At 54.8% G+C, this 21718-nt stretch overlaps 1 protein-coding gene across 2 annotated transcripts; it reads right to left on the bottom strand.

The window, feature by feature from the left end:
* Positions 1-1001: 1001 nt before the first annotated feature.
* Positions 1002-19390, bottom strand: ISM2 (isthmin 2). 2 transcript variants are annotated; one of them, XM_033850780.2, is made up of 5 exons: positions 18094-19390; positions 9306-9545; positions 7866-8217; positions 5701-5784; positions 1002-4396 (listed from the first exon to the last, which is right to left on the bottom strand). In XM_033850780.2, the coding sequence occupies exons 1-5, from the start codon at positions 18223-18225 to the stop codon at positions 3879-3881; spliced, it is 1326 nt and encodes a 441-aa protein (XP_033706671.1). In that variant the 5' UTR covers positions 18226-19390; the 3' UTR covers positions 1002-3878. The 2 variants fall into 2 exon arrangements, with proteins under 2 accessions (XP_033706671.1, XP_033706672.1); XM_033850781.2 differs by lacking the exon at positions 5701-5784 and having other exon boundaries at positions 18094-19388.
* Positions 19391-21718: the final 2328 nt, after the last annotated feature.

Genomic DNA, 21718 nt, shown 5'->3' with positions numbered 1-21718 from the left:
TCCGTGCTCCCAATGCAGGGGGCATGGGTTCTATCCCTGGTCAGGGAACTAAGATCCGGCGTGCTGCACGGCGTGGCCAAAATCAACAAAAACAGCAAATCAAGGACCCCTCTTAACACAGAGACCAGTGACAAAAAAGGACCCCTTTCACACCTGGCGGGAGAGTTACCAATTCCAGAATACCTAGGAAAAATCTGAAGTGAAGTTTACAAGTGTCTTAGTAATAACCAAAGCACCAGGCAAAGTTCCTGTTATATGACAGCTCGGTAACATTCATATCCCCAGGACTGATGGCTGTTCCAATTTTCACCACTTCCATTTCACCGATAACATTTTGGTTAGCCATCGGAGCCTAAAAAGCAGAATGACAGAGCTAAAAACAGAACTTTGGACTTGGGTTTGAATTGTAAATGTGTCACTTCCTAACAAATTGGGCAAATTTCCTCATCTGTAAAATGGGTAGTATAATAGGTACCTATAAGAGCATTAGAGATGGATGTAGGAGCTCTGGCCCCCGGTGGCATGTTACCTGCTGACTTCTGGGCTCCCAAGCCCACACATTTTCCCTTGAGCAGGAATTGATCTTCTGAAAATCTGGTTAATTGGCCAAATTGCAAATCCTAGGCCAAGGGGTCTCCTCAACTAAGAACCTCCTGAGGGGAACCTGTTAAATGCAGGAAAGTGGGCTCCACCCCTAGATACTCTTAGTGGGTGTGAGGTGTGGCCTGTGAGCGTACATTTTAATATCCCAGGTGATATTGATACCAGGGGTGATTTTGAGAAGCACTTCAACAGGTTAAGAAAATCTAATTGTAATAGAGGAGCCAAAGAAGCACATCTGGGTCCCTTTTGTGAACGAGACAAAGGATCTGAAACATCCTGTCTTCCAAGAGACGAGGGAGGCCAGCAGGATCTGGCAGGTTTGTACTGTTGGTTGTTTTAAACCCTAGTAAGAATTCAATGTGACCAGTCTTTTTTTTTTTTTTTTAATTTATTTTTGGCTGCGTTGGGTCTTCATTGCTGCGTGCCGGCTTTCTCTAGTTGCGACGAGTAGGGGCTACTCTTCGTTGCGGTGTGTGGGCTTCTCATTGTGGTGCCTTGTTGCAGAGCACAGGCTCCAGGTGCACAGGCTTCAGTAGTTGTGGCACACGGGCTCAGTAGTTGTGGCTTGTGGGCTCTAGAGTGCAGGCTCAGTAGTTGTGGCACACGGGCTTAGCTGCTCCACGGCATGTGGGATCTTCCCGGACCAGGGCTTGAACCCATGTCCCCTGCATTGGCAGGCGGATTCTTAACCACTGCAGCACCGGGGAAGCTCTCAACGTGACCAGTCTTGCCTAGCCTAGAACCTTTTACGAGGTAACCCAGAGGAGGAAAAATGGGGCAAAAACAAACATCCAGGTGGCTGGAGCAGCTAAGTTAGAAACAGCTGTGGTGTTCGTGCTGGATGCGTAGCCACGGATGGCTCCTGGTGTCCGGGATGGGAAGAACAGCCAGGTGAGCCAGGACGGCCTACACTGGACCAGAGCGGGGGAGGGTCCTCTCTGATTTCATGGGCCTCTCCTGGCTCTGATACCAGCGGCTCCTGAAATCCTCCCTTTAACAGGGTCAGTGACCCCTCTGTGATTCTTTCTGCTCACACACAGGTGTTCCCTAAGCCGGCAGCCACCTGCACAGCATCTCTTTCTCCTTTGTACAGTTTGAATAAACACCATTTTATAGCTGATCAACGCCCCAGCCCCTTCAAGGCTCCTTTTCAGCCCCCTTTTCTTTAGTTTCTCTCACCTGTGGCCTGACGTGGTAGCAATTTAGCATGTCACTTGGATTAAAAATGGGGCTGGTTAAGTTCAGTCTGGGTAATAGACAAAGCATTAGGTATAGATTAAATTTAGACAGTGTGTTTAAGTGTCAAGGTAAATTATATTAGGAAGGAGGGGAATTAGTCTGTGAAAACAGACTCTGGGATATCTCTATCTTGTTATTTATTTTTTTTAAGTTTCAGCTAAAACATAATTGAAACATTCCTGTGCTAATCGTATTGAACTCCCCAGACAAGAGACAGGGAAGGGAACTTGGCTCCCACCTAGTGACCCGAGATCCTGGCCTCTCTGACCCTGTGATATTCTAGTTGCACCAGAGTGCTGTTAGACGGTGATCCCGGACCAAACTAATAAACCTCCCTCTAGGTGTGATGTAATTGGAAATATCTGGCTTTCTGAGTTTCTCCAGGTAGTGGCTCTGAACACACCTTGTCTCATTCTGCTTCCTGATGTGACTTCCCCAAATGCCAGAAGTGACAGTGGAGTGTGTGGTAAGGGTACCAACTAAGGTAGGGGTCTCTCATAGGTGTAATTCTTGGGACAACTCTGCATTGGATCCCCTTGCAGCAAGTTGCTTGGGGAAGTGGGGTCACTTCCTCTGGCGTAAATGCAATTGATCTATCTGACCAAAGGACTTGGAGTGAATGTGCCCCTAAGGTCCTGCTAGCTCTTCCGTGCCTCCTAGGTAACCCTTTACGAGTTTGAGTAAAGATGACCAAGTAAAGATTACCTAACTGATGTTTAGTCTAAACTAAACTCTGCACCCCGGAGCTCTGCCTGCCCAGCAGGGTTAGGTAATCACAAACGCAGTCCAGGGGAGCTTGGCTTGGACTGTAAGCAAGGGCTCCCTACACCCCTCTGCTCTGCTGGGGCTCCAAATTCTTCATCAGACAGAATTTGAAAATAAAGTGCTTTATTGCTGAGGTTCCCAGAGAGTTTCAGGGCAGCTGCCTAGGGGCTAGGACTGAAGTCCCTACTTTTGGAGGCTTTCATGAACAGAGACAGTTGGGATATCAGCATTTCAACCCCGCAGAAGGCAAGAAGGTGTGGTTGCAGAGGGAAGGGGGAGATGAGGGCTGAGGGGAGGCAGGGAAGAGGCACGAGGTGTGCTGGGAGAGCTGATCATAGGCATCTCTTCCCAACTCTGAGCTCAGCGTGTTCAGCGACATCACCTTGGGAGCCTGAAGTGGGCCACAGTGGGAACGTTTACACCACAGAAATTGCCCAAATGCTACAAATTGGGGCTGTCCCCCTGCCACCCCCCCCGGGAGAGCTGATTTACCAGCTCACCCTGCACATGACTCATCCTTCTGGGCTGGTTCTGAACCCACCCCAAGCCTGGCCACTGTGCTCATTCAGGGCGCTGTGATCTCCCAGCCCCACACATTCCTACAACTGGACAGAACAGAGGTGAGCTGGACAAAGAAAGGGACCAGCATTCACTGATCCGTTCTGCACCTGGATCCTGCCTTGTCTTGGCTGCCACGGCCTGTCTATCCACTTACGGTCCCACTGATGGCCTTCAGCCCTAGACTGAAGTGGTGTCCAATGAAAGGCCGCTCGGGGCTGAGGGGGTGGGCAAGTGGGCCACATGCGACCGCTCAGCGCTAAGGAGGGCTGCTGGCCCAGGGCTGGTTGGCTGCTGGCCCGCGGGCCGGGATGACGAGACTGGCCCTCACGGCTGGGGCTCTAAGTGACTCACTGCTGGTCCCGGGAATCAGGGTGTGTGGAGAGCCGGGCACACACCTGAGCACAGAGGGAGAGGGAGGACAATGGGTGTCCAGGCTGCGACAGCGCCTCCCAGCGGGCAAGAGGTAAGGCCGCCACAGCTACGCATCTCGGGGCAGCCCCGGGGGCCTTGGGAGCTGAGCTCCCTCCTTTCACCCTGGGCCTTATACACTCTTCAACCTTTTCCCCAACCCCACACCAACACCTGGGGTGCTGACCTCCCCGTCTCAGGTTCAAAGGCAGAGGGCTCGAGGCACCAGACTGGCCTCACCAGGTCTGGGCCAGGCAGGGTGAGCGGCCCGTGAGGAAAGTTCTCCAGCACAGCAGCCCTCATTAGAACTCCTTGGCCTCCTGCAACTGCGCCAGGTATTCCTCCTCGGGGGGGTTGTCCGTGCAGGCCCGGCCATTGTTCGGGGGCCGCACGGCGTGGTAGCGGCTCCAGTCCCCCTTACACAGGATCCAGGGCAGCGTGTCCACCTTGAAGTGCAGCTCGGGCGAGAAGTCGGTGCTGACGAGGTCGGGCGCGCCGGCGCCCTTGCCTCGGGTCAGCAGCCGGCTGCCCGCGTCGTAGCAGCAGTGCTGGGCGGCCAGCGTGCTGCTCTCCCCGGACAGCAGAGAGCGCAGGCAGAAGCGGGCCGTGGGCTGGTACACGTCCAGGCGCTCGCGTGGGCCGCTGGCGTCCCTCCACCGGAAGCTGCGGCCCTGGTGCTCGTCCTGCAGGCTCACGGCGCTGGACACGGCCTCCAGCGGGTATGCACACGGGCAGCTGGGCAGGTCCCGCAGCACCTGGCTCAGGTACTTGGCTAGGAAGTCACTCTTGCAGTTCAGCCACTTCTCGCAGCTGTCCACATCTGCAGAGGGCAGGGGAGCGTGGGAAGGGGACCGGTCAGCCCCTGGGGTGGGGGGTACTGGTCAAGGGCCAATGCACGGAGGGGGAAGGCCTAGGCCCCAGCTGGTGCAAAGCTGTGCCTTGGTAGGGCCGTAGGGGCAGGAGGGGAAGGACCCACACCAGAGCGGGGGGCAGTCTGACGTGGCCACCGCTGTTAACAGATAAGGGCAACCACACACCACCCAGGCAAGCTGAAGCAACAGGCTGTAGCCGAATGGACATCGGCCAAGGGGCTGGAGGAGGGGCCTACAGCCCCTCTGCGGAGCTAGGCCTTGTCCCTTTAGATGCTGGATGGCGAGAGAGATCCTGGGATCGTGGGGAATGAGCTGGGGTGGGTGGGGGCAGGGACAGCAGTTTTAGCCTCTTGGTAAGAAAATGTTTCACTGTTTTCACCACTGGCCCATTCTTGTTCTTAACTTTGCCTTTCTTAGGCTCACTCTGTCTTTCTGGGCCCCCTGTGACCCCTCTGTCTATGCTGCCCTCCACCCCTCTCCCTACCTTGGAAAATGTGGCCTCTTGGAAAATGTGGCCTCTGACCCTGGCCACCCAGAACAAACTGCTCCTCCCTCTTTGCTGCAGACCCTTGGGCCCACTTGGCAGTGCTGTACCTAAGTTGGTTGTGTGTGTCTTTCTGCCGAAGACCTGAGCCCCTTGAGGGCAGGGACTGGGCTTGGCCTTCTGGGAATCCCCTGCCCCACACAGGGCCGGGTGCACCCTCCCGGCTCAGTGAGCTTCTGTGGCGTTGAGCATAGGACCCATCTGCAAGGGGGCTGTGGGCAGCTGCCTGCCTCCTTGTGGGGTGCAAGAGACACAGATGTGGAGTGTGCTGGGGAAAGCGCGGCCCGCTCCAAGCTGCCGGAAGGGGCGGTCCTGGAGCTCTGGACCCTGACCTGTTTTTGAGGGCAACTGCTCCCCAGACAGAGCCTGCCAGGAGCCTCCAAGAGTGACCAGGGAGTGGAAGCCAGAATGTCCCCAGCCTATCCTACTGCCAGGGAGCGTACACCCCACTAGATGGTCTCCAAGCTCTGGGCTCCCCTCAAGACCTTCTTCCCAGCAGGAATGTCAGGCTGGGAAAGGCCAATGGGCCTGGCTAGGGGGTTTGGAAATGTTACGGTCCCCTTGCTGGGGGGGCTAACCTTCCACCTGGAAGATGTACCCTCTGCCTCAGTGGATGGAGGCAAGATTCCTGCCCGCGCGGTGAGGCTCCACCCTCCCGAGAGAGGTTTCCCCCAAACCCCCAGGGGCAGGGCCTAGCCCCCCACTGACCTGGGCTGAGCATGTCCGTAGAATTGTGGGCCAGGGGCCGCCACCCCTCACTGGGGAAGCCCAAGGGGTCCTTGTCCTCAGCGCCTTTGGGAAGAGAGGAGGCCAGGCTGGTGGTGCCGCAGGGCACCTCTGTGCTCCCGATGGGAGCCCAGCCCTCACTAGGCTCTCGGTGCCCGCGGCATCTGGGACAGGCCTGGCACGGGGCAGGACCACCGTGTGTGTGAGCTTCCTGCCTCCCCTCTCCCAAGCCCACCCTATACAAGGCTTACACGCCCACATTCCCAGGGGACCAAGTCCAGCGTGTAAGCCGCTCCGTCTGCAGGAGCTGCGGCTCATCTCACCAGGACGGGGGGCAGGTCGCAGGCACGGGACTCAGTGGCAGTGCAGGTGTAGCCACAGGGCCGAGTCCCCTGCCGGCTGCCGCTGCCGCAGCTCCCACTGCAGGGAGACCAGGGGCTCCATTCCTCTTGAAGCTGAGTCTGCGTCAAGGCAGGGAGCCAGGGGTGAGGGAGCAGAGCCCACGGGGTGCCTTGCTGCGAATTAGCAGAAGGCACCCCTTCCTTGGGAGGATCCACCCCGGGCCAGGACGCCCCTAGCGGACGGAGCATGGGCTGAATTTCAGCCCCACTAGTCTGCTCATCTGGGTACCCCTGTGCAGTGAACACCCGGGCAAATGCAGGAGGTGTCACAACTCCCAGCCACCCACTCTGTGCCCACACAGCAACGAAGAGGTAAAGCCACCTGGAGGCCACCTGACCACTGCTGAGGGGACCTTGGGCAAGTCCCCCGACATCTCTGAGCTACAGTTTTTGTGCCAGTCAAAACCAAGAGTGACAATACTTCCCTGGCACTGGGGGTATTAAAGAATGTCCCTGCTCCCCACGTCCTGGTCTGAGGGACCCAAAATGCACCATGACAGTACCCACAGGCCTTTGGCTGCATGGGCCTGAGACCCAGGGCTCTCTGTGGAACCCCCAAAGTACTGACACACACACCCAGCTCTCTCCTCGCTTCCCAGGCAGGCCTGAGCAGGCTGGTACCAAGTGTTTAAGGAAAATCAATGGAAGAAAAGCTGAAAGTCATGAAAATTCTGCCTGTTAGCTTACATGACTTTGGTGAAATGGAAAAAGCCTGCTACGTCTTAGTCTGAACCAACGAGGAGACACCAGGGCTCTGGGGAGAAGTGCTGTAACTGTGTGTGAAACATGTCTGTACCCAGGGAAAATTGAAACTGCAATATGCAAAAATAAAAATGCCTGTCATGGGGCGGGGGACAGGCTTTAGGCGATATTTTCTGAATAGTCTACGTTGTTATGTTGCTTTCTAAAAAACAAGTAATAGCCAATACTTTATTATGTACTGGCACTTTAAAAGTACTAACTCACGGGCTTCCCTGGTGGCGCAGTGGTTGAGAATCTGCCTGCTAATGCAGGGGACACGGGTTTGAGCCCTGGTCTGGGAGGATCCCACATGCCGCAGAGCAACTAGGCCCGTGAGCCACAACTACTGAGCCTGCGCGTCTGGAGCCTGTGCTCCGCAACAAGAGAGGCCGCCATAGTGAGAGGCCCGCGCACCGTGATGAAGGGTGGCCCCGCTTGGCACAACTAGAGAAAGCCCTCACACAGAAACGAAGACCCAACACAGCAAAAATAAATAAATTAATTAATAAACTCCTACCCCCAACATCTTAAAAAAAAAAAAGTACTAACTCACTTACTACCCTCTACACCCAATTCTACGTAGTCAGGGTTGTGCCCATGTCCATTTTAGAGAAGAAGGAACTGAGGCCCAGAGAGGTTAACCTGCCCAAGGTCACTCACTGGTAAGCAGCAGACCCAGGGTTCAAACTCACACAATCTGAAGGTGAGGTCAGTTGTGAGTGGTGGGATTTATAATATTTCTTAATTTGTTGGAAACGGATATGAATATATATATATTATTAACAAATGTCTGTTCTGCTTAGGGGATCTCAGGGCTGTTGTGAGGGTCAAATGTTTGAAAAACAAACAAACAAACTTTGCAAGCTATGGGTAATGCTTGCCTGATGATGGTGTCTGCACAGGCCTAGGCTCCAGGCCTCCCCAGCTGCCCCTGCCCGGGAAGCTCTCACCCCCATTTCCACTCAGGACCCCCAGGGCTGGGGATGTCAAGATGGGGGAGCTCACCGGAGCTATCAGGCTCCTTGAAGGCCCGGTCCCCGGGGGACAGCCAGCCCCGCTCCCAGCCTCCTGCGGCCCCACTGAACCCATGCTCTTGGTCATCGTCGTCTTCCTCGTCGTGGTCCTCTTGGTCCTCACTCTCACGGTACTCTGGAGGGTAGTCCTCCTCTTCCCCTGCGGCTCTGCCCTTGAGACCGGGCTTCCCTTCCTCGCCCTCCAGGTAGCCCCAGAATAGGGGCCAGAAGAGTTCCTTGGCCGGCAGCCAGCTGGGGGCCCCTTGGGACCAGCGATTGCTAGGCTCAGCCAGCAGGTCCATCTCCACCTCAGCCTGGGGGTCCTCCACCACTTCGATGGTCACCTGCAGAGGTACAGACACACCCGGCCAGTGAGGGAGGGCTCAGAGCCAGACTCCAGAGGCAGGGGAGAGGACAAGCCTGGGGGGAGGGGCAGGGGCAGGGGGAGAGGCCCGACCTTTTCTCCAGACCAGCCCATTCTTTTGGTCCACCTTCTTGGTCTCCCCGGGCACAGAGGGTCACAGTGTAAGACCTGGCTGTGCATCAGAATCTGCCGGCGATTCCTGAGCCCCTGACCCCACCCCAGACACGGATTTAACTGGTGTGTGAGGTAGGGCCAGGCGTAGTGGTCCTAACACGTGCCAGGGTGGAGACCCACTCATTTAAGAAAAGCTGGGTTTGAATTCTGGCTCCACCAGCCCACAGGCTGAGCAACTGCTGGGGCCACGGACGGCCCTGAATCTCCATTTCCTCATTCTAGGGCCGGAAAATGAGACCAAATGACAGCAGATCCGCACAACAGCCCTGGGGAGGGCTCTCGCCCACTACATCGTGGACAGGAAAGAAGTAACGTGAAACCATTTATGTGAAAGTGAACTTTAAAAACGTCACTTTGGGCTATTACAAAGCGATAGGAGGTCACAGAACAAAATTTGGGGAAAAGAACAAGCAAAATATAAAGAAGAAAATGGAAATCACCCATATTCCATCTCAGGTAACATTTTGGTGATTAACCTTCCAAGTTTAGATATATAGACACACACACACACACACACACTTTTAAACACTTTAGAATGTTGTGTGTTCTATATTTTTGTGACCTGTTTTCTCTTTTGGTGAAAGTGTTTTGTAAGCTATAAATGGTACACAAAATGCAGGAATTATTGTCATTAGGGATTCGGGACTGATGGTGGAGTATGTAAACTGGAATTCCATCAACCCCTCTAGTTTTCTTTCCCATAAAGCCCCTCTGGTGGGCAGGCCACCACCCACTGCTCCACAGGCAGGGCGGGGGCTGTCACCTTCTCCGACCTGCACAGGACCCCTGCCCTCCAAGCAATACCGGATGGGACGCCTGACTTCAGAGCTGAGCTCTTCAGCCCAGCTTCTCTCCAGGTGTCCACTGGGCCCACGGCCCCCCCGTAGCTCTCACCTGGATATTGGGGTTTGGGGCACTCAAGTCTGTGTTGGCCAATCCCGGCAGCTTCTGCAGCTCCAGCAGCAAGGGAGCGTCCTCCAGGGTCCCGGGCAAGGAGGTCTTGTCCAGGGTCAGGGCTGCTGGCTCAGTGAGAGCCCAGCGTCTGTGTCGGCGCAGCCCTGCCTGGAGGTGGGCTCTGGAGAGCAGAGGGGGCTCCTCTTCTCTAGGAGAGCTGGGGTCTGGGGAGGCCGAGACCTGAGGGAGAGATGGGAGGGAGGGGTGCCTGAGGTCAGCGCCCATGCGAACCCGGAAAAGGCTGGTGGGGGGCGGGAGCAGGGGGAGATTTGGGAGCCCTGGGAGCAGACCAGGTCACAAACTTGCCTGGAAACCGTGTATCCAAACGTGTCTGCTTTAACACCTCAGAGGGTGGACGGCGTCCACAAAGCGCTCGGGCAAATGATGCCAGCGCGAGGCACGAGAAGGAGGGTTCAAATCAGGTTTCTACACGTGGAAGAGACACAATCCAACCTGCTCATTTCACAGATGAACAAACTGAGGCCCAGAGGGGAAGTGAGATGTGCAAGGCAGTGGCTCCAAAGTGCAGTCTGCAGACACTTGCCTCAGAATCCCCCAGGGCCCTTGTCAGAGAACAGACACCCAGGCCCTCCCACGTCAGGGCAGGAAGGCTCAGGAAGGCCGACAGGGGCGTGGGCAGCAGACCCAGGCCCTTCCCCTCAGCACACTCCCCTGCCACCTGGCCTTCCCAAGCCATCCGTGCGGGGGCTGTACTTCTTGGCATCCCTGACCATAGCAACCTTCCTCCGCCTGCTCACGTGGGGCCCGGCCCCTTTTCCTATTCCAGGCTGCTTGTGTGGCCGTCTGTCTGCCAGTGAATCCCCTCCACCAGCCAGTGCCATGAGGTCCACACTGGGACTGTCCTTGATGCAGCTCAAATAGTAAGTGAAAGCAGTCCTGGCTGTCTCTGACTCTTGCTCTGGCCTTCCCTGCTCAGACGGTGGAGCACTGGGTCGGCACCTACCTCCAGGCTGCAGCCATTGCCCAGGTCTCTACACCAGGGCAGAAAGAGCCCTGTCCAGGGCTGCCTGGTGAGCCTCAGGGGCCAGGAGCCTGTGGACCCTGCCTCACCCAGGCCACAGCCTCACCCAGGCTACAGCCTTCTTTCTGCCTCTATACCAGGGCAGAAAGAGCCCTGTCCAGGGCTGCCTGGTGAGCCTCAGGGGCCAGGAGCCTGTGGACCTCACCTGTGGGCCACAGCCTTGAGCCCACCTCCCGCCTCATACCTCGGACTGTGTGGTACGGCTGAAAAACATGGGTCTGGAGAGTCAGATCAGCTTGGGTTCAAATCGCAGCTCTCCTTCTCACTTGCTCATTCAATTTGATGATTTCCCATCAACAAAATGAGAATAATAATTCCTACCTGGAAGGATTGTCAGAATTTTCTTTATCAAACACTTCCACAGCATCCCCTGTGGCAGGCACTATTCTAAACACTTAAATCACTCGTTTAATCCTCCCAACAACCCTCAGAGGTAAGGGCTAGCTGTCATCTCCATTTTGATCATGAAAACTAAGGCACAGAAAAGGCAAGTAACTTGCCTGAGGTCACACAGACATTTACTGTTAGAAGCAGGATTTGAACCAGCCAGCCAGAGCTCACACTCTTAACCAGCATGCTCCAACACTGCAGGCAGGAGCGCTGAGAGTCTACTTCACAAATCAGGGGCTGAATCAGTCTTGTTTCTCATGTCTCTCCCCTTTGACCCCCTCCTTCTGTGGTCCCCAGAGGCCTGGCTCCAAGGCTCCTGCACTGGGACTTCCCTGGTGGTCCAGCGGTTAAGACTCCACGCTTCCACTGCAGGGAGCACGGGTTCGATCCCTGATCAAGGAACTAAGATCCCGCATGCCATGTGGCGCAGCCAACAAAACAAAACAAAACAAAACAAAAAACAACCAAAATGAACAAGGCTCCTGCACTAAACACCTGGTCCCAGGGCAGCCGTGGGCCCATCTCAACCGGGGCCCAGAGTCTCTCGATGAGTGAAAGTGTTCTGGTCCAGATAGCCGGGACGGATGAGCAGAAGATGGATAGATGAGTAATGGAACAACCCAACCCCTTCTCTGGCCAATCCTGGAGGCCTGGAGCATCCCCAGATGCCACCTTCCTAGCAGTTCCCACCCATCATTCCACGGAAGCCCTAACTGTCCCCGAGACTTTGCCCAGCAGTTCCTCTGTCTGCAGCCTCTGGGCACAGAAACAGGCAGACTTGGGGCAGCAGCAGTTCAGGGTCTGCAGCCTTTCTAGCTGATTTAGATACCCCAGCCTCCTGGGCACAAACACCAGGTTTCATCTGTGGACATTTGGCAATGACATTTGTAGTTGTCACAGCTGGGGCGGGGAAGGGGGTGCTACTGGCATCTAGTGGGTAGAAACCAGAAATCTTAACAATGCATACATAGCACAACATCACAGCAAGGATTATCCAGCCCAGAATGTCAACAGTGCTGCAGTTAAGAGACCCTGCTCTAGAGTCAGGCTGCCTGCGTCTGAATGCCAGTGGTGGCCTGGCTTCTGACCTGTGGGACCCTGGCAGGTGACATAACCTCTGTGAGCATCCTCATCTGTAAAATGGAAACGGTGATGGGACAGAGCTGGTACTGAGCAGGCATTCAAAGTGTCCGTTTCCACCCCTCCCCACCCTGGTGCCCAATCGGACCAGACGATGAGCAGAGACCACAGAAAGCCCTGGCTCAACATCACAGCCACACACACCACCCTTCCTCTCTTGGAGCCTCCTGCCCTGTGTGTCAGCCCCTGGGGAACTCCCTGGAGCGGAGGGGGACATCTGATCTTAGTTTGGGTTCCCTGAGAAGCCGACCCTGAGACAAAGATTCAAGGGCAAGTGGTTCCTTTGGAAAGTGATCCCTGGAGACACCAGCAGGGAGTGAGGCAGCAAGTCAGGGAGGGAGGCAGCTAGTAAAGAATGCTCCGTGAAGCCAGTGACCACGGTGCACGACTGGAGCGCATCCCACTGGGCGCCTCAGTTATGCCATCGGTCATCGGCTGAGGGAGGCTGGGTGGGGGAGAGGATGGGCACTCCAGGCGCTTCGGGCTGGCCGTGCACAGCTCAGAGCAGGCCCTAGTGCCAGCAAAAGCCCTCAGGCAACTGGAAGTGAGGCCTGCAGGGATGTGGGCAGAGCACTCAGAGCCCTGACGTGTAAGCACCGTCTGAGCGCATCTTCCGTACCGCGCCTGGACCAGGCCCTTTACATACCTTCTGACACTTACTCCAGCTAGGGTGTAAGCTCCGTGCAGGTAGAAATGTCTGTCTGCTTTGTCACGCTGTATCGCGTGCCTAGCACAGTGCCTGGCACGCTACAGGCGCTCAGTAAATCATTTCTGAGTGATTGAATGAATGCCAGCACTGATGAGGGGTGAGTGTGACTATCTCTGTGTTAACGATGAGGCTGTGGAGGCTCAGAGAGGGTAAGGGGTTTCCATAAGGTCTCACAGGTTACACTATGGGAGCTTAGGCTCAAACTCAGCTCTGCCGGATCTCAACGCCCAGGCATCGGTGCACACGCGCCTGCGCAGACACTCAGGCCAATTACCCCCCAAGCGCAACCCCCTCTGCATTCAAAAAGCGCTTCGGCTTTCATCTTCTTGTCTGGCCCCGAAGGTGGTGGTAAGGAGTGCAGGCTGGAGGCCACATCACCTGGGATCAAACCCCAACTTGGACACCTACTGGCTGTATGACCGTGGGCAGGTTACTTAATCTGCCTTAGTTTCTCCTCCTGTAAATTAGGGAAACGGCCGGCCATCCCTGTCTCATAGGGCTGTTGAGTTAGAACGGCGCCTGGCACATGCAGTGAGTGTTACCTAGAGGTGGTGATAGATAGTTCTCAGAGAGAGAGCGGGCAGCACCCCTCTCACCAGCACGGTGTTGGTTCTTTACATCTTATTTGGTTTGAAGACCGCCCCCCTCCTCTACTGATGCAGATCTCTGGGCGGTGTATTTCCATGACATTCTGAAGCAACTTCGGAGGCTCCCGCCTGTTTAAGAACACCTGCCCTATCCCACGGGACCACCTCCCACATCTTTTATGCTTAAATGTGGAGTTTCACACGTGTACAAATACACAGCTCCATTCTTTTGGGGATGGTGTCATTACCCAGATAAACACGAGATATATAGATATACACCAAGATATGTCCCCACCATTCATTCTCTCTCTCTCTCTCTCTCTCTCTCTCACACACACACACACACACACACACACACACACACACACACACGGGCCCACGCATATGCTCCCAGGCTTGGCAGGGCAGCCCTGACCCATGTGTTTCCAGTTAACATAAGAGCCCCCCCTACCCACAAACCCTTACTGCATTGCTTGAGCATTGCCTGCTAACCTGCTTCAGCTCCCCTCACAGTCCCCCCACTCTCCCTTCTCCCCTCTGCCTCCTCTCAGGGGTCAGGAACTTGTTCCGGATAATGAAATCCAGTTGCCAGGTGCAGTCCAGCATCTCTCCTCCGCGCAGCCACTGCTGAGGCCCGGGTGCATCCCTACAGAGCCCGGCTGCACACACAGTCACCACGGCTTCCCGGAGGTGCTGGAGCCCCATCCTTCAAAGGCGGTTGCTTCTCCAGACAGGCCAGAGGACCACCGGCAGAGGAGTGGGGTTGGATGTCACCCTCCTCACTGGTGTGCGCTGTTCTAACCCAGCCCACCCTGGCCTGGGAGGGAGACCTACCTCAGAGCACACCCTCCAAGCACCAGGGCTGGCTTCATGCTGTGTGACCTGTGCACTTGTACAGCACGCTGCACAGGGTTTACTGCTCTGCTGTTGCCATCTTGAAATGCTTAGAGACCCCACGTTTTCATTCTGCACTGGGCCCCATGAACTACGAAGCCAGTGCTGTCGAGCACCCTGCAGGTAGGACCCAATGAATCCTCACAACCACGAGGTACCAGCGTCACCCTCACTTCCTGGAGGAGGCAGCCAAGGATCCGAGAGGTGGAGGAACTTGCTCAGGGTTACACAGGGGGCTGGCAGACCAGGTTTTGAGGCAGATGATCTGGCTAGAGAGCCTGTGCTCTTAATCCTTGTGCTTTGCCAGCTCCGGGCACGGGCAGCACCTTCTGGTTCACTGCCTGCCACTGTGGGGTGCGGAATGTGTCGAATGAACAAAACACTAGGACAGGATGTACTGCTTTTCATATCCATCCTTCCCGTTGATCCTCATAACAACCAAGTGAGGTGAGAAGGGCAGGGACGATTAGGAGACCGAGATCCAGTGAGGCTGGGACTTGCCTGGGACCACTGAGCAGCCCAGCCTCCAGGTCTCAGTTCCTGACCTTCCTTCTCTCCCTCAACCACCTTTCCAGTGGTTCCGACCTCTCAGAGGGAGAAGAATGGTCTGGAGGGAGAACAAAGTTCACAGTCAAGAGGCGGGAAGGTGCCCAGCTGCAGGAGGTGGCGGAGGGCAGGGCCACAGGCTCGCCTCACACAGACCTGGGTTCCAGTTCCCCTTCTGTCAGTTGCTCACTGATTAGGCCAGAAAGACCCCAACCAAAGAAGGCCTATCTTCAGAAAAATACCTGCTTCTCGGTGCCACCCACCTGGCAGATGAGACCTTTCAACCCACCATGCCCCTCCTGCAGTCCAGGCCCTGCTGCCAGGTAACTGGCTGGATGACGCACCAGGACTGAAGTGCCGCCTAAGTACCCCTACCACGTGCATGACGCTGACCCGGGTTTGGGGAGCTCCTTCCTCTGTGTTTAGTCCTTCATCTCAGCCTGCACCCTCACAAAGTACTTCCTCCCATGGCAGCTGAATCCCTGCTGCCGCAGCATGAAATGTGCCCAGCTCTGCCCCGTGGGGGAATCCTTCCTGCGGGACAGTCCTTGAAGCCGAGGAGCTGCCCTCTATCAATTCTTCTCTCTTGCCTAGTTCTAAGCTCCATTACCCTCTTGTGGCTGCAAGTCCCCAGCTCCCCTCCGCCCTGCCCCAGGGTCTTCCCTTGCTGGCCTAGGAGGTGGTGAGTGCCAGGGTTAGGTGCCCAGGGGCTGGAGAATTAAGCAAAGCTGGGTTTGGACCCTGGCTTAGTTATTGGACCCATTGTCAGTTTCCTTGTCCTTCAAATGAGGACAACAAGACTATAGGAACACAAAATGCCCTGCAGCTGTTTGGGTGGTGTTCTGATCCCGACTAGAATAGAAGATACCCAAGGCAGAGCTGTATCATTCTTTGCTCGTCCAGCACCCAACAAATTGCGTGGCTCCAGCCCCTTGTAACGATGAGGCCACCCACGCGGACAGTGCTTTCTCACCCCGCATGCCACCCAACAAAGTGGGTTCTCATTCCCACTCGACTGTGGGAGTAAACTGAGGCTCAGCAACGGGCCTGCCCAGAGAGAGGATGGCATATTTTGCTCACGATAGTAATGATTTCAAGACTTTAGATGAGCAGGCTGGAGCATGACACGCAAAGGTCTCAGTGTAGCTCTGGAAAGACAGACCTGGCTCCCAATCCCAGTGAGGCTTACCATCTCTGTGCCTCGATTGTTTTCATCTGGAAAATGGGAATGATGCCCATGTCAGATATTTGACAATGAAATGACATCATGTTAAGTACTTTGTACTGAGTCTGTCAGGCCCAAGCGATGCTAACTGCCCTGCAGTCATCCTACACCTTTGGATCCAGGGGGGTTTATGTTCCTCAGCTTCTTCACAAAGCCCCCTGGGCCAGTCAGTGATGTCTGACACATCACCAAGGCCCTAGAATAGCAGTGTGCACTCTCTCAACATGATTCCTCAGCTCACACCTTCGACGTGTGACTGCTTGAGCACACATCATTCACACATGGGAAACAACGTTTGAGCTGGACGGGACCATGGAGGTGACTTAGCCCCTCCTTTCAAATGTCAGGAAATTGTCCAAGGGGAGTCACACATGAGTTAATAACCAGCTGGGACCAGAACCCCAGGCCTCGGGCTCCAAGCTCTGTTTTTCCTCCATGCCTGTAATTTGTTTGAACATGTTTCTGAGGGCTCTGCCAGGCTCTGTACCAGGGCTTGGGGATGTGACTTTGGCTCTGAAGTAACTCATCCTCTGGGCTGGCCTTGGGGGAAGATCTGGCAAACATACTAAAAATAATTACAGTCAAAGGGGTAAGTAAAAAAGTATTTATGCCAATTCAGTTCATTTTATTTTCCATTGTCATCTCCACTGAGGAAGTGGACTGGCCAGAGGCTGTTCAGTTCCTCTAGATTTGTCCTCAGCTGTGGTTCCTAACAACGGGCAGGAAGAGTGGGTATCCCACAGGAAATGACGTCTGGCTCTGGGCAGCGGGTGCTACAGGCATCTAGTGGGTAGAGGCCAGAGATGCCGCTAAACATCCTACAATGCTACAACTCACAACAAAGAAGTGTGTAACCCCAGGATGATGGTAGTGCGGAGGTTGAGAACGCCTGGTCTACAGGACGTACTCTCAACAGGGGCAAAAATTAGATCTTGGAGGAGGAGGCAAAAAAATCTAAGTATTATTGCAAAACAATGGTTTGTAACACTCCAAAGGGCATTAGTGCATGAATAGAGAGCATATCTGTGGTATTAAAATTTCATGGGGGAGGCACTTAGAACAAATAGAGTCTAAAAATCTCCTTAGGAGGGAGGGCAGTCATGAAAAAAAGATGGACAAACAAGGGTCCACAGAGACCACCCCCCCCTCAAATGCAGGGGACGTGCTTTCTTCCCGTTGCCTCTGGAGGGCCTCAGCAGCCTGGGCACTGACAGGGCCCCAAGCTCAGGCTCTCGCCCACTTCACTGCTCTCCTGCACCCGCCTCAGGCCCTGAGTGTCCTCATCTGGAAAATGAGAAGAGCCACTGCGGCCTCCCCCTAGAATTGCTCCGTGCACTGAGAGGCCAGGACCCCCTGCCACACAGGCCTGCTCCTGTGAACCCTGCAACAAGTCTGGCGGGCTTTGTCCCCATGGGGATGAGTCCGCTGTGGTCCAGGAGGGAACGGCTGGACCGTTGACCCCTGGCGACGGGAGACGCGGGTTTTGACAGACGGTGATTTCTCTTCGTGTCTAAACTACTCTTGGTCTCACTCCTCTGTCTTCAGTCGCCCGCAAAAGCCCACTCACAGCCCCTCCCCACCCCCAGAAAGCGCTCCTCTACCTCTTACCGACCTCTTCTGCTTGTTCAAGTACCTAATGATATAAAGGTCCCACCCAGCAAGTTGGAGGCCCCCACTTACTACCTCACCTTCTCTCAATTCACACCCTAAAGGACCCAAATCCTTTGAAGATTTGATTGAAGAGGCTGCACCAGGGGCTCACTTCGCCGCTGGAACCTCAGCAACATCCGCCCGCCACTCCGCAAAGCGCTGCGGTCCTTGAGCATCCTCCGGACTCCTCTCGGAGCGCGCACCTGAACCTCATGGCTGCAGGAGAGGTTCGCTCAGGGCGAGGCAGCCGCGGGGACGCGGCGGGCGGATGGGAAAGGAAGCCGGGAGACTGCAGGGTGTCTGCGCACCGAACTCAGCACAGAAGTAACGTTTCTCCCCAGGGTGACCTGCTTCACAGCCCGGGGGTGTTTTCCGCAGGTCCGGCGCACCTGGCCACCGCCCGATGCCCGCCGACGTCCGGGCCGGTCCCGCCCCTCGCACTCGGGGGCCACCACTCGCGTCCCGGTCCTGCTCCCCGCGCGGCCAGAGCTGGGGGCCGGGGGAGCAGGGACCCAGCGCGCCGCAGCCCGCGCCGCGCCGCTCACCTCCGCCAGTCTCACGTGGCTCCAGCCGGGGCCCCGCGGCTTCCGCAGGGGGAGCGCTCGCACCGCGGCCAGCAGCGCGGTCAGCAGCACCACGCAGAGGGGGAGCGCCGCGCGGCCGGGGAGTCGAGGCATCCTCTCCCTCCCGAGGCTGCTCCGCCCGGCGCCTTCGCGCCTCCCGGGCCGCTCCGGCGAGTCGGTTGACGCCGGGCCTCGCCTCCTCCGGGGGCGGGAGCGCTGGGACGGCGGCGCAGGCCCGGCAGCGCCAGCGCTCAGGGCTCGGGAGGGGAGCTCCGGCGGCCGCGGGGGCGCGCGGGGCGGGGGCGCGCGGCTCTTCTCTCTCTCTCTCTCTCTCTCTCTCTCTCTCTCTTCTCTCTTTTCTCTCTGTCTTCTTTCTCTTCTCTATCTACTCTCTCCTCTCTTCTCTGTCTCTCTCTCTTTTCTCTCTCTCCTCTCCTCTCCTCTCTCCTCTCTCTTCTCTCTCTCTCTCTCTCTCCTCTGTCTCTCTTTTCTCTCTCTCCTCTCCTCTCCTCTCTCCTCTCTCTTCTCTCTCTCTCTCTCTCTCTTCTCTGTCTCTCTCTCTCCTCTCCTCTCCTCTCTCTCCTCTCTCCTCTCTCTTCTCTCTCTCTCTCTTCTCTCTCTCTCCCTCTCTCTCTCCCTGGCCCGGCGTGGGCGCCCCGGCTGCTCTCGGGTCAGCGCTCGGGGTGTCCCCCGCCCTCCCCGGAGGGGTGGCCCCTCGCGCTCCCGGACAAATCTTGGCCCAGCGGGCGGCTCCCTTTGATCTGGCTGCCTCCCCGCCCTGAGTGCCCGCCGCTGTCGCCGGCGCAGCCCCAAGCGAATTCCTGTTCGGGGAAAGTCGCAGCCCGCCTGCCGGCGCTCTCCAGTCCAACTGTGCGACTCCTGCGGGGTCCTGAGGGCGACGCCGGGGCTCACCGACCGCCAGAGCCTCGCGGGCTAGGGACGCGCCGCAGCCCAACGCGGGAGCCTTCAGCTCTTGCGCAAATGTGCACCAAGGTAGGGTGGCTTGGGGAGGAAAGCCTGGAAGTAACTCCCCCAAGGCTCTTCCAGCTCCCCTGCTGGAGGTGGAGACTCGAAAAAACACCTGCCGCTCTGCACCCAATTTCCCAGCACTTCAAAAGCCAGGAGAGAGCTGAGACTCAGATGTGGGGATAAAGTCCCAGAAGGACAGCAGCTAGCCACGTTTGAAGGAGTGGTCAGAGATCCTGCCCTGCCACTGGGTGTCACCTAGTTTCATCCTAGGTAAAACAGTGGGGCCACCCACTCCCTCCAGAGGGACACTCGTGCAGGGATCCTCCCGTGTAGGGCGTGCGGTCATGAAATAAAACCTCAGCTTATGATAATGATCAGGAACTATGAGTGGCAGTGACGATTTTCATGGCTGGGGGCTGTTAGGGACTGTGAGCTCCGTGACACAGGGCAGGTGGGGTGGGGTTTGGCCAGGTAGGTGAGGAGCAGTCAGAAGGCATTATTAGGAAGATGCCTACCCAGGGGCCATATGGAGGAACACAAAGTCTTCCTGGTTTCTGGGTAGGGACAGCAGATCCCTGGAGGTGCTGGGAAGGATGCCAGAAACCTGGCCATAGGGTAAAATTTGGGATCTGGATTTAGCCTTAGAAACTCTTAGGAGACTAAGCACATTTCTGAGAAACCATTCCTATCCCTAACAGCACTGCCCAGGACTCTGCAGTTGTTGTTGTTTTTTTAATAAATTTATTTATTTTTGGCTGCATTGGGTCTTCGTTGCTGCGTGCGGGCTTTTCTCTAGTTGCGTCGAGGGGGGCTACTCTTTGTTGCGGTGCGCGGGCTTCTCATTGTGGTGACTTCTCTTGTTGTGGAGCACGGGCTCTAGGCGCATTGTCTTCAGTAGTTGTGGCATGGGGCTCTCCCTCGCCGGCTCTAGAGCGCAGGCTCAGTAGTTGTGGCGAACGGGCTTAGTTGTTCCGCGGCATGTGGAATCTTCCTGAACCAGGGCTCGAACCCATGTCCCTGGCACTGGCGGGCGGATTCTTAACCACTGCGCCACCAAGGAAGTCCTTCTGCAGTGTTTTGAATAGTGCATCACAGGGGTTAGTTACAATGCCGATCTGGAGTCCGCCACAGGGGTTTGAACCTTGCTTCTATCATTTACTAAGAAGGTGATATTATTGGGCAAATTCTTTGACCCCTTGGTGGGTGCTTTTGTCATCTGTAAAAGTGTGGGGTGTAGGGAGGGGCTACCCACCTCACAGATGTGAGGAGTAAATAAGAATCTAAGGACTTATATTAGGATGAACTACATGAAGTTGCCACTTCTGGGTCAAAAGGGTCAAATGTTGGCAATTTCATGTGGTTCAGCCTAATAAGATGTCTGGTACATGCTAAACACTCAAATATTAGCCCAAAGAAACCTAGCATTTGAGCAACCTGCTACGCCATACTGCTTTTACTAAATGCGAGGCCACTGTGTTCTTTGTTTTTTAGGACTTTTTTTTTTGTAAAACTATTTTCACATCCAGTCGAATATTTTGTCTTTTCATCAAACTTTTGAACCTTCCCCCAGATTAAACATGAAGTTTGAAAATAAGGAATTCATTCATTCATGTGTATCCGTCTCCAAGTCAGTAACTACCGCTAATGGGAGCCCTTCCCCTTACCTGGCCAGCTATAATAGCCTCCCGATTAGTCCTGCTATATCTACTCGTTCTCACTCTCTCCTCCCCAAATGCTGTTGGTTATTCTTTTCTTTTTCTAATCAACTTTATTGAGATATAACTTACATAAAATAAACACACCTATTTTAATTGTACAGTTCAATGAGTTTTGACAAATGTATACATCCAGGTAACTACCACCACCATCATGACTTAGAAATTTCTCATCACTCCAATATCCTTCTGTGCACTGCAGGAAAAATAAATATGCTTCAGTGGAAAATAATGCATTGTCTACATACAGTGCATCCTTTTAAGTTATCTGATTCTAGTCTTTCATTGTCTTGGGGCTGTTTTACAACTTTGTAGGTTGTAAGTAACTAATAGCAAAGCAAAATACTTCTTGTCTATATAAATGCAAATTCTGTCCTGTTCTGTGGAGGTTCGATTGACCTCCCTCCCGCTGTGTGGAAGAAATCAGTTTTGTCTTCATTTGTACATTCACTTCAGTATTCCTGACCTATAAAGTTTCTGTTTTTCAATATCTCCTTTGAATTGGCTGTAATACCCTTAACAGTTTTCTCATTAATGAGTTAAATAAAATCTTTCATTTTTACATCTGTAAGAGAGTCATGATTTTATTCGTTTTTGAAAATTATCTTTTAACAGTCCCTTTGTACAGTTAATCCCTACCTCCCTACCCTTGGCTCCTGGTAAGCACTTCTCCACTCTGTCATCATAGGTTAGTCTTGCCTTTTTAGAAGTTTGTATCAGTGTAGTCACATTCATGTATTCTTTTGTTTGGCTTCTTTCTTTGAGCATGGTTTTGAGGTTCATCCATCTAGCTGTAGGTGTCAGTAATTTGTTCCTTTTCACAGCTGAGTAGTATTCATCATATGACCATTCTGCTGCTTTTCCCATTAACTATGATAGCATTTGGATTGTTTCCAGGTTGGGGCTATTACGAATAAAGGAGC

Source organism: Tursiops truncatus, chromosome 2 (genome assembly GCF_011762595.2).
Source record: "Tursiops truncatus isolate mTurTru1 chromosome 2, mTurTru1.mat.Y, whole genome shotgun sequence".
NCBI lineage: Eukaryota > Metazoa > Chordata > Mammalia > Artiodactyla > Delphinidae > Tursiops > Tursiops truncatus.
This window is presented reverse-complemented; position numbering and strand designations above follow the sequence as displayed.